Source organism: Chiloscyllium plagiosum, unplaced genomic scaffold (genome assembly GCF_037043375.1).
Source record: "Chiloscyllium plagiosum isolate Xiang-an unplaced genomic scaffold, Cpla_swu_hap1 HiC_scaffold_6, whole genome shotgun sequence".
In the NCBI taxonomy this organism is placed as follows: Eukaryota; Metazoa; Chordata; class Chondrichthyes; order Orectolobiformes; family Hemiscylliidae; genus Chiloscyllium; species Chiloscyllium plagiosum.
Genome location: NW_028270144.1, coordinates 19,981,467 through 19,997,226, shown reverse-complemented (window position 1 = coordinate 19,997,226; position 15,760 = coordinate 19,981,467). Strand labels below are relative to the sequence as shown.

Below are 15,760 nucleotides of genomic sequence, written 5' to 3'. Positions count from 1 at the left end.
ATCAGCTAACCACCTCCCTCTTCCTTTAAAACACTTCTTAAAAATTTACAAAGTTTTCAGTCACCTATCCAAATATCTGTTGCTTGGTGTTAGTACTTAGTTTGATCATTTCTCCTGAGCACCTTGGGGAGTTTTACTGCATTAAAGCTGTTATAAATATCCAAGTCATTCCTGTGTCAGAGGTTTGCAGGGTCAAGTCCCATTACAAGGATGTGAACACCAAATCCAGGCTGATGCCTAAATAAAATTTATTGCAAGAGAAGGAGACCATTCGGCCTGATGGGTCTATGTTGCTGTTCGGTGCCTCCTCCACTTGTTGCTAACTCTCAGCCAATTGCACAGGGGGCAGGAGATGTTTGGAACTCCCTTCTTGAAACTGTAATTGTAACTGGGTCAAATGCAGGAAGCAAAACACACAGAAGCTCTGGAGAAGTCTGCATGATCAGAGGGTGCTGGGGTGACCCGTGACAGGAAATGTGCCCCTCCCCCCACAAATCATTGAATTGGAAGGACAAGGATGACCTACATGGCGTAAACAGCGGCGTCACTGAGTTGGCAGTCACCTGAGTTTGAGTTGGAGCCTGGAAGGAGGACAGCGACGTTACCATCAAGGCCAAGATCATGTGATTAAACCTCCCCCCCCCCCCATGCATCGTAGTCCCATCAGGAAAATCTCTCCACACTGTCAGCATCCGCTCCGCCCCCCCCCCCGCCTTGAAAAAGTCTGGGATTCTCTCACTTCACACACTCTACTCATCTTGTTCATCCATTTACCAAGGCCTCTAGTTTTTGTGTTAAATGTTTGTGTCCCTGAATCTATTGGTCAGGGTGCTTCGGGTCATAGAGTTAGATAGCAAAGAGATCCTTCAGCCCATCAAGTCTGTGCAGAGCCATCTACACAAATCCCACTTTCTAGCACTTGGCCCTTGACCTTGAATATTATGATATTGCATTCCTGTTCTTTTTAAAGATTAAAGGTTTCCTGCCTCTACTGCCCTCCCAGGAAATACTTCCCAGATTCCCTCCCCCAACTAGGTGAAAAAAATGTTTCCACAAATCCCCTCCAAACCTCCTGACTTTAACCCTAAAATTATGACTCCTTGTTACCAACCGTTCGACTGGGGGAACAGTTATTTCCTTTCCATCTTGTCCATGCCCCTTACAGTCTGAGACACCTCGGTCATGTTCTCCTGTCAGCCTTCTCTGCTCAAAAGAAAACCCAAACTTATCCAGCTAAAATGCTCCATCCCAAGGAACATCCTGGTGAATCTCCTCTACACTCCCACCGCCCCCCAGTACAATCCCATCCTTCCTATAGCCTGGTGATCAGAATTGCACACAGTACTCCAGCTGTCACCTAAACAAAGTTTCGTACAGCTCCAACAACAACCTCCCTGCTCTTGTAATCTGTGCCATGACCAATAACATACGGAGTCGTGAATGCTTTCATTGACTACCCTAGAAACCTGCCCTGCCACCTCCAGGGACCTATGGACAAGCACCACAAGATATCTCTGTTCCTCTTAGCTTCCTGGTGTCCTACCATTCACTGAGTCCTCCCTGGTCCAATTACATCCTCCAAAGTGCATCAACTCGCACCTATTAGGGTTAAACTCCAACAGAATCACTCCTAACAGTGCATTTGCATCTACAAGGATTTTAAAGTTGGAAAGTACTTTCCATTCTTGAATAGATTTAAACCCATGTGATCCACACTGCTATTGGAGTTACTAGGAAGTAAGACTCCCTCCTGCAGAATATCTCGCCACACCTTGCTCAGCTGTCAGCTCAGGTGTGTGTGACACCTTGTACAGTAACTGATGCCAGGATCACCTCAGGCTGACTCAAGCTTTCAGTATGAAAGCAGCCTGCACTCAAGAAGACTTGGTCCATATGGGATATAGCACTGAAATACCAATACACATGACTTGGTGCAGTGAAATCACGAGTGTGCAAAGATGCTTTTACATTTGATATGAGCTCAGTCATGACATGGAGCAGTCACAAAGTGCTCACCTTATACAGCTTATAGTCCAGAGACCAGAATAAATGAGCAGGAGACCCAAAAGTTAAACACAAAAAAAATACACATGATTTTTAGTTAAAGAAATTATCTTTCGTTGGTCTGGCCTCTATGTAATTCCAGATCCACAGGGATGGAGATTATTCTTAACTACTTTCTGAAATGGCCTGACAAGCCACTCGAGAGGGCAGCTCAACAACAGCTCCCAAAAAGGAATTCAGTTGCAGAATAGGACATGATATTAAAGCACTGACACGTTTGCACTCCACTTTGATCAGATTAATAGTTACTTGATACGGAATGAGCGGTTATATATTAGTCTTTCCATTTGGGATATCTGCTATCTAAAACAGGAAATCCTGAAAGAAATAATTAATACCTATACAGAAAGTTATGACATAACTTCACCACTTAACAATAATGCTGTTAAAAATAAAAAAAATCAAATCAAGAAAATCTCAAGAATAGCCCTCAAAATAAAATTTCTTCTGACTCCTGGTAAACTGCAAATCTTACATTTGAATGGATAGTTGGTTTTTTCAATCCAAACATATTAAGGGATATGAGATGAAGTGGGCTAGGAATATATGGAATCAGGTTGCAGATAGCTCTGATCTCATTAACTGCAGGAAGAGGTTTGAGAGTCAATATGGTTTCCTCCTGTTCTTATACTTCCATGCTACAAGGTCAGAGAGGCCATCTTTCAGACAAGATGTTAAATCAAAGCCACGTACTCGGCAGTAACTACAATTCACAAGGTAGGCATTGGTGATGGAGCGTGTTGGTCAATCCTGAGTAAGTGGGAAGCCTGGATTCGTCCAATTTTAACAAGTGTGATCAGAATTATTATGATGAGAGTAACAGGCCTTTCAACTCCTTTAGTCTGCTCTACCATTCACTAACCGTAGCTTTAACTCCACTTGTCTGCCTGTTTCCTATAACCCTTGACTCCCTTGGCTAATCAAAAGTTTATCTATTTAACCCAGCCTTGAATAAATTCACTGGCCAGTTACCACTGTTTTGCAAAGGAAAAAAATTTCAAACATCCCTTTGAGACACAACAGCAACAAAAAGCACCAAAAAACCTTCACAACTCACTCATGCAAATCCAGAACAAGAAGATTAGGGTTAGTAAGAGAATACTGAGCAGTCTTGTCCGGCAACTCAGAGCTAAAACAAATATCAGTCTTGGGGCTTTATCTTTTTGACATATGTCTTCCCTCTGAATGAGATAGGAAGTATGACATACAGGTTTATATTGTAAAACCAACCGTTCTGCAGCAAAAGAAAAAAAACTTCTGGCAAGATAAAACAGCTCCTTGACGTGAAGGAAGGATATAGGACTTTGTCCTTGAACCTTTTCAAGCTGATCTGCTCCCAGGTGCAATTTCAACATTTCTGTGACACATAAACATTAAACCAGTACAATTTCCTCTCGCGTAGACTTTGAAAATGTGCATCTGGCGTAAGGGGAAATTACTTCTCAAAGCTTATCAAGAGTATGCTGAACATTCATCGGCATAAAGCACTGGATTTTGTTTCCAAATTATTTTATGGGTTGTGAGCTGGGTGGCTAGGGCACCATGGAAAAAGTGAGGACTGTAGATGCTGGAGATCAGAGTCGAAGAGTGTGGCACTGGAAAAGCACAGCCGGTCAGTCAGCATCCGAGGAGCAGGAGAGTCGACGTTTCAGACATAAGCCCTTCATCAGGAATGAGGGGGTGGCCCAAGGGGGCCGAGAGGTAAATAGGAGGGGGGTGGGTCAGTTCAAGAAACTGGTGAAATCCACATTGATCCTGTGTGGTTGGAGGGTCCAAAGGGGGATCATGAGGTGTTCTTCCTCTAGGTGTCATGTGGCTAGAGTTTTGCGGTAGAGGAGGCCCAGAACTTGCATGTCCTTGGCAGAGTGGGAGGGAGTGCTAAAGTGTTCTGCCACAGGGCAGTGGGGTTGTTTTCTACGTGTGTCCCAGAGATGTTCTTTGAAACGTTCCGCAAGTTGGTGTCCTGTCTCCCCAATGTAGACGAGACCACATCCAGAGCAACGGATACCAGATTTCATCAGTCTCTTCATTTCCCCCTCTCCCCACCTTATCCCAGGTCCAACCTTCCAACTCAGCACTGCCCTCCTGAACGATCCTACCTGTCCATCTTCCTTCCCACCTATCCGCTTCACCCTCCCCCTGACCTATCACCATCACCCCCACCCTTCATCGACCTATCACATTCCCAACTACCTTCCCCTCAGCCTTACCCATTTATCTCTCAGCCCCCTTGAGCTACTCCCTCATTCCTGATGAAGGACTTATGCGCGAAATGGTTGACTCTCCTGCTCCTCAGATGCTGACTGACCGGCTGTGCTTTTCCAGCGCCACATGTTTCGGCAAGGGCACTATGTATTGGCCATTCCTTCCCTTCTTTGAAAAAGTAGCAGTGAGCTGGCAGTCTAACTGCTGCAGTCCCTCGGTATGTAGGTACAGCCACAGTGCTGTTAGGGAGAGAGTTCCAGGATTTTCAACAGTGACAGTAAAGTAACAGCAGTCTAATTCTAACCACGATGGCATGTGACTCAGAGGAAAACTTGTAGGTGGTGGGTGGTGCTCCCATGTATCTGCTGCCCTTGTCCTTTTAGTTATAGAAGTTGGAGGTGTTTGATGGTGTTGTTGGAGTTTGTGCTTCTCATTATTTGGTAAGAGTGTCATTTCCAAAGCACCTTTTGTGACCATGGGGTGCCTCAAATATTAATTAGACAACACAAGTACTTTTAAAGACTTCAACTGTTGCAATGCAGGATGTGTGCCAATCAATTTGCTCACAGCAAGCTCCTATAAACAAAGATGTGCAGGTTAGGAGGATTGACCATGCTAAATTGCCCCACAATGTCCAGGGATGCATATGCTAGGTGGGCTAGCCATAGGAAAAGCAGGATTACAGGAAAAGGATGGAGTGGGTCTGGATGGGATGCTCTTCGGACAGTCGGTGTGGACTCAATGGGCTGAATGGCCTGCTTCTACACTGTAGGGATTCTATGATTCGATAATAAATATAAATGTACTATTGACCAACTGAGTTTGTTTGAAATGTTACTTAAGCACAAATACTGGCCAAACCAACAAGAATAATCTCTGGAATCAATTACAACCACACGAGGGTAGATAGAGCCTCAATGCAATGCTTTACATGGAAAACAGCACCTCTGAGTGGGGCAGTACTCCCACAGTACTGCATTAGAGTGTCATCTGGAAATTTGGTCCTTAACTCCTAGAATTGAATCCGTAATCTTTGAGCTCAGAGGCTAGCAAGTTTTCGATCAACAGAATCCCAACTGACAGCAGGCTCTCAACAAATGACAATGTGTTAAGGACCAGATAACATTTGTTTTTTGTTGGTGTTTAAGGGACAGATATCACTGAGGGTACCAGAAAAAAACTTGTCTACTCTTCTTGGAAATGGTGCTATGGGATCTTGCAAGAGTGAAGGCAGATAACTTCTCTGATGGGATAATTTTCTGCTTTAAATAATGACCCACCCAAGCAGATGAGTTTGAAAGGAGTTGCACTATCATCCCCCCAGTAAACATTTGTAACAAGGGGCTCACCACATTAAGTGCACATCATCTCCCCCAAAGGGCCTTTCTTTTACAAAGTTTAAATTAAAAGTTATGTAAACAAATGGAGTTAGAAGCCAGCAACAACGTTTTCTTGTCATCACGCCAAGTCTTTGTCATAAACAAACTTAAATTGCTTCACAGTTTCAGGAAAACAAATTATAAAAGCAGCCCCATTTTTAAACTATGTCTGAAGCAATTTCTTGCAAATACCCTTTAGCATTGATACACTCCTCACCAGCCTCCCACCTGCTGTGAACTTGTAGCCATCCAGAGTTCTTCTGCCCAGTTCTTAACCCATGCCAAGTACCACTCACCCACCATCCCAGAGTTTGCCAACCTTAAGAGGGATTCCAATTAACACCTAGATTTCCTAATTTTAAACCTCTTTTTCAAACCGCTCCCCATCTCTCCAGTGTCCCACAACCCTCTGAGTTATCTGACCTCATTGTGCTTCCCTGATTTTAACAGCTCTAAAAATGGCAGCCATCGCTTCAGATGCCAAAACCTTGAACTTTGGAATTCTCTTCCTAAACGTCTCTGAATATCTCTCCTCTTCAAAACCTACCTCTGACTAAGCTTTGATGACCTAACCAAAGTCACCTTATGTGGCTCAACGTTAATGATTCCACAGAGCTCCTAGGAATGTGCTATTACATTGTCAGTGCTTTAGAAAGATCAAGGTACTGACATTTATGAAATTGTTACAGTAATCATGCATAACATCAACAAATATCCACTCATGACATATAAAGTTCCAAACAATAAGTGTGCTACCCATTGGGTATTCAAAAAAGAGAACAAGGTGGACAGATTTATTTGAGTAGTGGTCTCTGATTTTAGACATAACCTTTCACCTACTCCCCAGCTCAGTGGAAAAGGCAACACTTGACTACACTTCCAACAGCAGGAGGAAAGAGACATATCATGGAAACTGGCTGAAGAAATATCTCCTGGTGCAGCCTAGTATTCTTGTTTGATTCCAAGAAATTTACAACATTAAATAATGCTACATTTTCCTTTGATCAAATGAGTCTGGAAACTTTTTACCATCCCCAAAAGGAAATAATTAAACTGATTTTAAAAAAACTCCACTCAATAGCTATCTAAACCTCTCCAAATTAGTTTTCAAGCAATGGGACAGTGCATAGTACAGTTCTGCTTATTTGGTTTGGCTGCTGGAAATAATAACAAATCATCTACTGGTTATCGTACATCAGTCCCAATTCAGGAAGAGGGATAGGTTGCAATCTTTCAATCAGAGTCATGCCTTGCGGTTTTCAATCACACTTAAAAAATATCAAATGTGGGGCATCATCAGATCATTATCAAGTGCTGCGAACTGATACATTGTTCATTTGAAACAGTGCAGTAATGGGCAACATGACCCTCTGGATACTTACGTAAACAAATATGGGAACGTATAGTTCTGAGATTATATTGGAATAATACAGCAATATGACACTCTCCTTTGAATATATATAGATTCTGATATTTTGTTAAAGTGTGGAAGCTTGCTTTTTAATCATAATAAAGACACTGTCTTTCAACAAAGGAATTGCAGGATTGGATCTAAGTTCTGTAGCCCAAATGTGAACAATGGTGGGAATTAAATAGCTAGCAGGAAGAGGTGGCTCCAAGTTGTCCTCAATGATAAGGCAGCCCAGCACACCAGTGCAAAAGACAAGTCTGAAATATTTGCATCCACCTTCAGCCAAAAGCGCTGAATGGTTGATCCACCTCAGCCTTGTCTTGAAATCCCCAGTAACACAGCTGCCTGTCTTTCCTCTAAATGGCGCTGATAAACAGCTGGGCACGAATACTGCAAAGGCTATGGTCCCTGTCACTGTTTTGCCAATGGGACTGAAAACCTCAGGAGCCAGCTGAGCTCCTAGCTACAACATTGGCATCTATCCAACAATGTGGAAAATTGCCCAGGTTTATCCCTTACACAAATGCACCATCTTTTGCCAGGCAATTCAAGTTGGGTAATACATGCCAGCTTAGAAAGCGACACCCATGTCCCATGAAATATGTACTTTAAAAATCAACCTTTAACCTTTTGTAGAAGACAGTATGAGTCCTGTCTAGGTTACCATGCCCTGATAATTAAATCATTTTAGCAGCAGCATCATTCATGTAGTATATCCTCCCCAACATGTGTTGCTCAGAACTGAACATAATGTACCGTTCAAACAAAATGTAAAACCACTTGAAACATTATTACTCTAACATTAAACTTCACAGTACCTGAAAATCTTCATTAGGGAAAAGCAGCATGTCCCGCAAAGGATCACTGATAATTTGTGCTTTCTTCTGTAATAAGACATTCTCGTAGTCTATAGGTTCAATGTCCTTTGGTTTCGCCTAGAAAGAAATCACAAAGACAGTTTGAGGCTCCAGGTTTTAACATTCTCATACTGAGCAAGTGTTGATTACTTAATATTCAAAACTAACATTTTAAATTATTAGTCAACACTGAAAAGACGCCACAATTTCACTCTGAGTTAGATGGAAAACAAACACTGGGGATTCCATCAGCAAAAAAAACTGTCACACAGATACTACCAAAACTGAAAAATGTGTTGCTGGAAAAGTGCAGCAGGTCAGGCAGCATCCAAGGAGCAGGACAATTGACGTTTCGGGCATAAGCCCTTCTTCCTGAAGAAGGGCTTATGCCCGAAACGTTGATTCTCCTGCTCCTTGGATGTTGCCTGACCTGCTGCACTTTTCCAGCAACACATTTTTCAGTTCTGAGCTCCAGCATCTGCAGTCCTCACTTTCTCCTAGATACTACCAAAAGTCTAGGCAAGATTACTATTTGAAATATACCAATGGCACATTTCTGCTGACCGAATGCCTCGTTTAATTAGACTGTGCAGGATAATAGCAAAAGGAATTAGCATATTACTCTGCTGAATTTAGCAATGTAACATTACATCGAAAGAAAAAAAAGGAGCAGAAGAACTGATTGTGGAAATTAAGTCCAAATATCAAACGTATTTTTCAACTGTAATTTCAAACAGTTCGCATTTACCAAGAACTTTTAACATAATGAAGCCCCCGAAACATAGGGATAGGTGTACCACATTCAAATTACATTAGGAAGCTTTATTTACACCTGTGTTTTTGTTTTTGCCGCTGTTTACCAATTATTTACTTATCTATGCTATTTAACTCTGTGATCTGCCTGTATTGCTCGCAAGACAAAGTTTTTCACTGTGCCTCGGTACACATGACAATAAATTCAGTTCAATTAAATTATATAGATCCTTTCAAGACCACAGATTGTCCCAAAACATTTTAATCAATGAAACCCTTTTGGAAGGGTCATACTGCTGAAATGTTGGAAACACAGCAGCCTATTTGCACACAGCAAGTTCCCACAAAAAAAAAAGAGGGAGAATATCTAGCTGATTTGTTTCGACAATGTTAGTTGATGGATGAATATTGGTCATGATGTCTGGGGTACCTCTTAATCATTAATGTTCGCTTCCTTATTTTTTTTGAAGACAGGATCTTTTATTTTGACCTGACAGATCAGAGCAGGGTTAGCTTTTACATCTCCCTCAGCACTACACTGGCGTGTCAGGCTTGGGTTTCACGCAAATTCCAGACTGGGACCTGTACCAAAAAGCTTAAGATTCAGAGGTCAGAATGTAACCCTCGTGCCACGACTGACCCATATTTTAAAAAAACTCATTAAATCAAATTAACACTGAACCAAGCAAATCATCTGTGTTTGTTTTACTGGCAAAAAAAAACAAACTTGAGTTTTCCTTTTCCAAACTGATAGTTCCTAAAACATGTCCTCAAAGCAGTTTTATTTTTTTAAAAAATCTTTCATGGGTTGCGGCAAGGTCAGCATTTGTTGCCGATTCCAAAATGTATTCATGAAGGTCGTGTCAGCCACCATCTTGAATGACTGATTTTGGATGAAATTTCCTCCAATTCATCCTCCAAAGATATTTTTCTGTTATTTCCTATTTCTTAAATAAGAGCATTCTTTAAAATTACCTAATGTGCATTTCCATCTGTTATAGCAAATTTTAACAGAATGGAAAGAATCAGTTGGACAGAAAATGTAAAAATGGTGACAATGGGGAATGAATGATTAAAGAATTCTGCAGCGGGTAATTAGGAACAGAGTCTGAGTAGGAAATGTTAAGAAGGGAATATTTCAAAGAAAACAAGGAAGAGAACATTAATGATCGTTGGGATGAAAACTGAATGTCTTTTTTTGCCAATTGCAAAGACTGGGAGAGGAGGAAAGATGACTACGAGCCAAACATCAATCTTCAGGCAGAACACACACGATGTGATAAAGGCAGACTTAGACACGATGAGCAGGATTTTCATTAGTGGAATTAAGAACATTTTCAGGTTTGGCAGTGCCACCTCAGGAGAAGGTGCTTGCGTGGAGCAGGGGGTTAACTGAAGCTAGACTACTGCCTCACATAAAGAGCTCAGAGACGGGCAGTCCAGCTGCCAAGGCCAGCTGTTTGAATGGTACGCCTCAGTGCTCTGGGATTTGTTTTTTTTTCATTTGTGGGATGTGGGTGTCGCTGGCTGGCCAGCATTTATTGCCCATCCCTAGTTGCCCCTGAGAAGACGGTGGTGAACTGCCCTCTTGAACCGCTGCAATCCACCTGCTGTGGGTTGACTCACAATGCCCTCAGGGAGTGAATTCCAAGATTTCGGCCCAGTGTTAAAATAGTGAAGGAAGGACGATATATTTCCAACTCAGGATGATGAGTGGCTTGGAGGGGAACTTGCAGGTAGTGGTGTTCCCATGTAGCTGCTGCCCTTGTCTTTCTAGATGCAAGTGGTTGTGGATTTGGTAGGTGCTGTCTGAGGATCTTTGGTGAATTTCTGCAGTACACCTTGTAGGTCATCGCCACTCACAAAACAGTCAAATTCTTCTCTACCTCGGTGAGACCAAACATAAACTAAGGGAATGTTTCACCGAGCATCTCAGCCAGGCCCGTACGGGCCAGCCTGATCTCCGGCTCACTGCCCATTTCAATTCCCCTTCCCACTCCCTTTCTGACAATGCCATCCTCGGCCTCCTCCATTGCCACAGTGAATCAAGGCTGCAAATTGGAGGAACAACACCTAATCTTCCGCCTGGGCAGCCTACAACACAGAGGGCTCAACATTGAGCTCTCCAATTTCAAATAACCTTCCTACCCATTCCCCAATTCCCTTTCCAGCCCCGCCTCCTCCCTCTATCCCTGCTATCCAACCCTTCCTTCCAGCTTTCAACCGGATTCATTCCTCCCATTGACCAACCAGGTTGTACCCACCACCTGTGTTCACCTATCACTAACCCCACCACTCCACCCCCTTCCCCACCCATAGCCCTTCTTCCCCCCCTCCCCTTTATCTGCAGCTCCCCCTACCCCTACCTGCATTCCCGAAGAAGTGTTGTACCCAAAACATTGAACTCTTCACCTCCTCATGCTGCCTGGCTTGCTGTGTTCTTCCAGCCCCCTATTTGTCTACTTTGGATTCCAACATGTGCAGGTTTTTGTCTCTAAATTCATTACAGAAGCAGGCATCAACAGGGTTAAAGGAACTGTTTACAAATACATTTTAATTGGATAAACACTTGTTAACTTCAAAAATACCACATGGTAAAATCATCATTATGGTCATGGGTATGGGTGTCTCGAAATTTGGGTGCTTCATTTCCTATTTCTGACTCAGGCACCTCCATTTATAAATTACCCCCTCGCTCAGAACAAAAGCTGAAACATAGCCAAATTACAACAGGCTTTACAAATTATTAAAATTATCACAAATAATTCAGGATTTCGCATTTTACAAATCTGAACAATTATTCTGGTGAAGAATCCAGCTATTAGTCTGGACAAGAATGACAACCGTCTCTCTCAAAACCTTGAAATAATTTTCACAGTAATCAGATTTAAAGCTATTCTGAAATGTGCATTGAGTACTCATATGTTCCAGCGTCGACAGCGAATGTTCCTGATTCATTTCAAATAAGTCATTGAAAGGAAGTACATCTAACTATTGCAAAGTAAAGAGCTGTTTTAATTTGAGATTATGCCAATTAAAATACACTTTCTGCACAATCAATACATTCACACAATGTTGTGTCTGCATGTTTATTAATGATGTACCTTTCCTGAACAGAAAATCTGGGCAATCTTGCAAGACATGTTTTCAATGTAAAATGGAATGTGGGGGAGCCAGAATGCCTCAAATTAGCCGATGACATGAGCCTTCTTGCAAAACTCTGCTTTCAGGAGTTATGGATTTTTGTAAAGCTGGTTTATGAGACTGTGGTTTGTGCAATTTCATTAGCAGAATATCAATTACAAAGTTAAAAGAAATGTACGTCTCTGCATTTCATTTCGAGGAATTTTACCTGAAACACTTCTTAGCTTCAAGAAGTAATTCTTGATTGAAGTGAGAGTATCAAAGCATTTACAGAAATTCCAGCGAATCTGAAGCGACCCAAATAAATCAGGTCACAAAACAATGTTCAATTATAATGGGTTGCTAATGTAAAACATCAATCCACGTATGCACATACTAATGTACTTATGGCCTTCACTAAATGACACCATGCACCGTGGAGATGTAGGCATCAATGTGAACACAGGCAAATATAGTCAGAATAACGGAAAATTTAGACCATTGAGTTAGTTTTCAGGAAAGTCTTCAATGACAAAACAGAAGCTTGCCTTTGTACAATGTCTTTAAAAGGAAACACTTTTTAATTGGATTATTTACATTGCTTGTTTCTTCCATTACAACAGTTCGGGGAACTTTGGATCCAGGTAGCTCACTGAGCTTCAGATCAGAATTGAGAAGTTGGGGTCTCAGCTTGTGTCATGTAAGGAAGGGGAAAGTTACCTGGACCTTGTTCCCGAAGGCAAAGCCCTCAGCTTAGGAAATTCAAACCTGGTCTCTGATCAGTGATTGGAGTGTGTAACTGCAAGTAAGGCAGATCTATGGCATTTGAGGAGCCTCAGTCCATGCAATTGTCCAACATTTCCAGCTTTTTGCAAACTGTGTTGAAGACAGTAGGGATCTTGATCAATTGAGCTAATGGGCTGAGGAGTGGCAGATGGAGTTTCATTTAGATAAATGCAAGGTACTGTATTTTGGTAAAACAAATATGGCACGACTTATACAATTAATGGGAGGGCCCTAAATAGTATTGCAGAACAGTGAGACCTAGTGATGCAGGCACATAATTCTTTGAAATTTTCATCACAGTTGACATGTTGGTTAAGAAGGCGTTTAGCACGCTTGCCTACATTGCTCAGACCACTGAGTATAGAAGTTGGGATGCTATGTTGAGTTTGTACAAGATGTTGGTAAGGCCACTTTTGCAGTACAGTATAGAGTCCAACTACAGGAAAGCTATTATTAAATTGGAGATGCTGCAAAAAAGAGTTCCCAGGATGTCACCAAGACTGGAGAGTTTGCATTATACAGATAGGAGCGGAGAAGGTTGAGGGGTGACCTTATAGAGGTTTATAAAATCATGAGGGGTCATAGAGGTGAAGAGCAAAGGTCTTTTCCCTAAGGTGGAGCAGTTCAAAATAAGAGGTAAGAGGAGAAAGATTTAAAAGGAACCTGAGAGGTAGCTTTTTCACACAGAAGATGGTTGGGTATGTGGAATGAACTGCTAAAGGAAGTGTTAGATGCAGGTACAGTTACATCATTTAAAAGACATTTGGACAGGTACATGAGTAGGAAAGGTTTAGAGAGGGATGGGCCAAACGCAGGCAAGTGGGACGAGTTGAGCTTGGCAAAGTTGGTCAGTGTGGACTGGTTGGACCAAAGGGCGTGTTTCTGTGTTGTATGACTATGATTTTATGACTGCAGATCAGATGAACAAACTGCCATGCCACCTTGGTACAAGGAACCACTTAAGTTGGGGTGAAAGTAGGATAGTAATAGCAGTGGGGAACAGTCCAATTAGGGGACAGATACTGTTTTCTGCAGCCATGAGTAGGAGTCCCAAAGACAGTGTGGCCTGCCCAGTGCCAAAGTTAAGGCCACAGGTTTGGAGAGGAACATGGGGTGGATACAAAGAGATCCATTTATCATTGTCCACACTGGTATGAACAATCTTGTAGGTCTAGAAATGACATTCTGCTGAAAGAACTCAAACAATTAGAAGCTAAATGTAAAAGCAGAACCAAAGATGATAATCTCAGGTTTACTACCCACATCACAGGCAAACTGGCACAGGGTAAATGAAGCGAAGGAGTGAAATGTCTGACTGAGAGTTTGGGGTGGGTGAAAAGGATTTCAGTTTGTCAGTGATTGGCACCAGGATTGAGGCAGAAGGAAGCTGTTCCAATCGGATGAACTTCACTTGAACTGTGTTGGGATCCATGTCCTGGCAAATTAAATTTCTAGGCTGTAGAGAGGGCTTTAGAGGGGAGAGACTGTAGGAGAGGTGAAATGTAGACTTATAAATCAAAAGGATATGGCAGCCTTGCAGAGCGAGCTATTTTGATAAAGATACTCAGAGTGGTGAGGGGGGAGGATTTCAAGACTGGGGACTTACTTTTAAGGTGAGAGGATTTAAAAAAGACATGCTGGGCAATTTTGTTTACACAGAGAGCAGTTAGTGTGTGGAATGAACTTCTAGAGTAAGTGGTGGTTGCAGGTAGAGTTATATCATTTACAAAACATTCAGATAAGTGCATTAATAAGAAATCTTTGGAGGGGCAGCACAGTGGCTCAGTGGTTAGCACTGCTGCCTCACAGCACCAGGATCTCAGGTTCGATTCCATTCTCTGTGTGGAGTTTGCACATTCTCCGTGTGTGCATGGGTTTCCTCCGGGTGCTCCGGTTTCCTCCCACAATCCAGAGATGTGCAGGTGAGGTAAATTGGCCATGTTAAATTGCCCACAGTGTTAGGTGCATTAGTCAGAAGGAAATAGGTCTGAGTGGGTTACTCTTCGGAGGGTCGGTGTGGACTGGTCGGGCTGAAGGGCCTGTCCCCACACTGTAGGGAATCTAATCATGAGAGGATATTAGCCAAATGCAGGAAGTTGGACTAGTTTAGTTTGGGAACATGGTCAGTACGGACTGTTGGACCAAAGAGTTTGTTTCTGCACTGTAAGACTCTATATCCCAGTGAGGAAGAAGGACTCGAGGAAAGGGTTAAAATCATCATAGTTAACCCAGGAAATAAAGGATGCTAATCAAATTGAAAAGTAAAATAACAACGTGGCCAAAGCTTAGAGTTAAGATTGGGAAAGTTTTAAAAAAACAACAAAACATTTCAAGAAAATAAGAGGGAGAAAGCAAACTTTGAGGATAAACCTGCAAATAATATCAAGTCAGCAAGGGCTTCTGTAAAAAGAAAGCAAGAAGCCAAAGAGAATAGAGGACCCTTTGCGAACGAGGCTGGGGAGAAAATGATAGGGAACCAGGAAATAGCAGAGAAATTGAATCAATACTGTGCATCAGTCTTCATAGTAGAAAACAGTAAAAGCATAGAAACTGAATTGGGATCAAATCAGACAGCTATGCTGTTGATAGCTGAGTTAATCCTAGTTAAGCCTCAAACTTTGTTCTTCTGGTATGTGTAGTTGCAGGATATTGTGGATCTTCCAAGGTCAGAAGTTGAAAAAGCAACCTGATGTTGTCGTGGGATTGAGGTGTGAAGATGGATCTAGGTGACTTCCTGTAAGTGAAGAATTAAGCACGATGTCTCTGGACTCGTCTAAGTGACAGCCCAGAGATCAGAAACAGGAAATCAAGCAATGAATCCTTGTAGGATTCCCAGGATAACAATGCAGGTTTGGAAAAAGAAGCCATTGATAGCAATGCTTTTGTTACAGACAGAAGGTTATAGTGGAACCATGCTCAGACAGACTCACCAACCTCAGTTCCAGAGAATGGCATTGGAGGAAGAAATGTAATTGATTCTGTCTCAGGTTACAAAACCAGGAGGACCCAGAGTAGAAATCAGCAGTTAACTTCAGTGAAATGAAATACAGTCCAAATGAAGCAAAAATGGTACAGCAGCAGCAACTGAAGGTAATAACAATTTGCATTTGTATTGCAACTTTCATTCTTTTGAAGTGTGGCTTCTTGGAGTCACACACCACAATCAGGATTACTTGGTCTCA

The 15,760-nt window shown here is 42.1% G+C and overlaps 1 protein-coding gene across 13 annotated transcripts in view; it reads right to left on the bottom strand.

Annotated features, from left to right (window-relative positions):
- The window catches only part of LOC122550501 (dedicator of cytokinesis protein 9), a 339,837-nt gene that overhangs the window by 206,587 nt on the left and 117,490 nt on the right, over positions 1–15,760 (bottom strand). For all 13 annotated transcript variants that reach the window (XM_087987930.1, XM_043691316.2, XM_087987937.1 and 10 more), the window contains exon 2: positions 7,878–7,994. In XM_087987930.1, the coding sequence (XP_087844056.1) occupies positions 7,878–7,994 (117 nt within the window). The remainder of the gene's footprint in view (positions 1–7,877; positions 7,995–15,760) is intronic.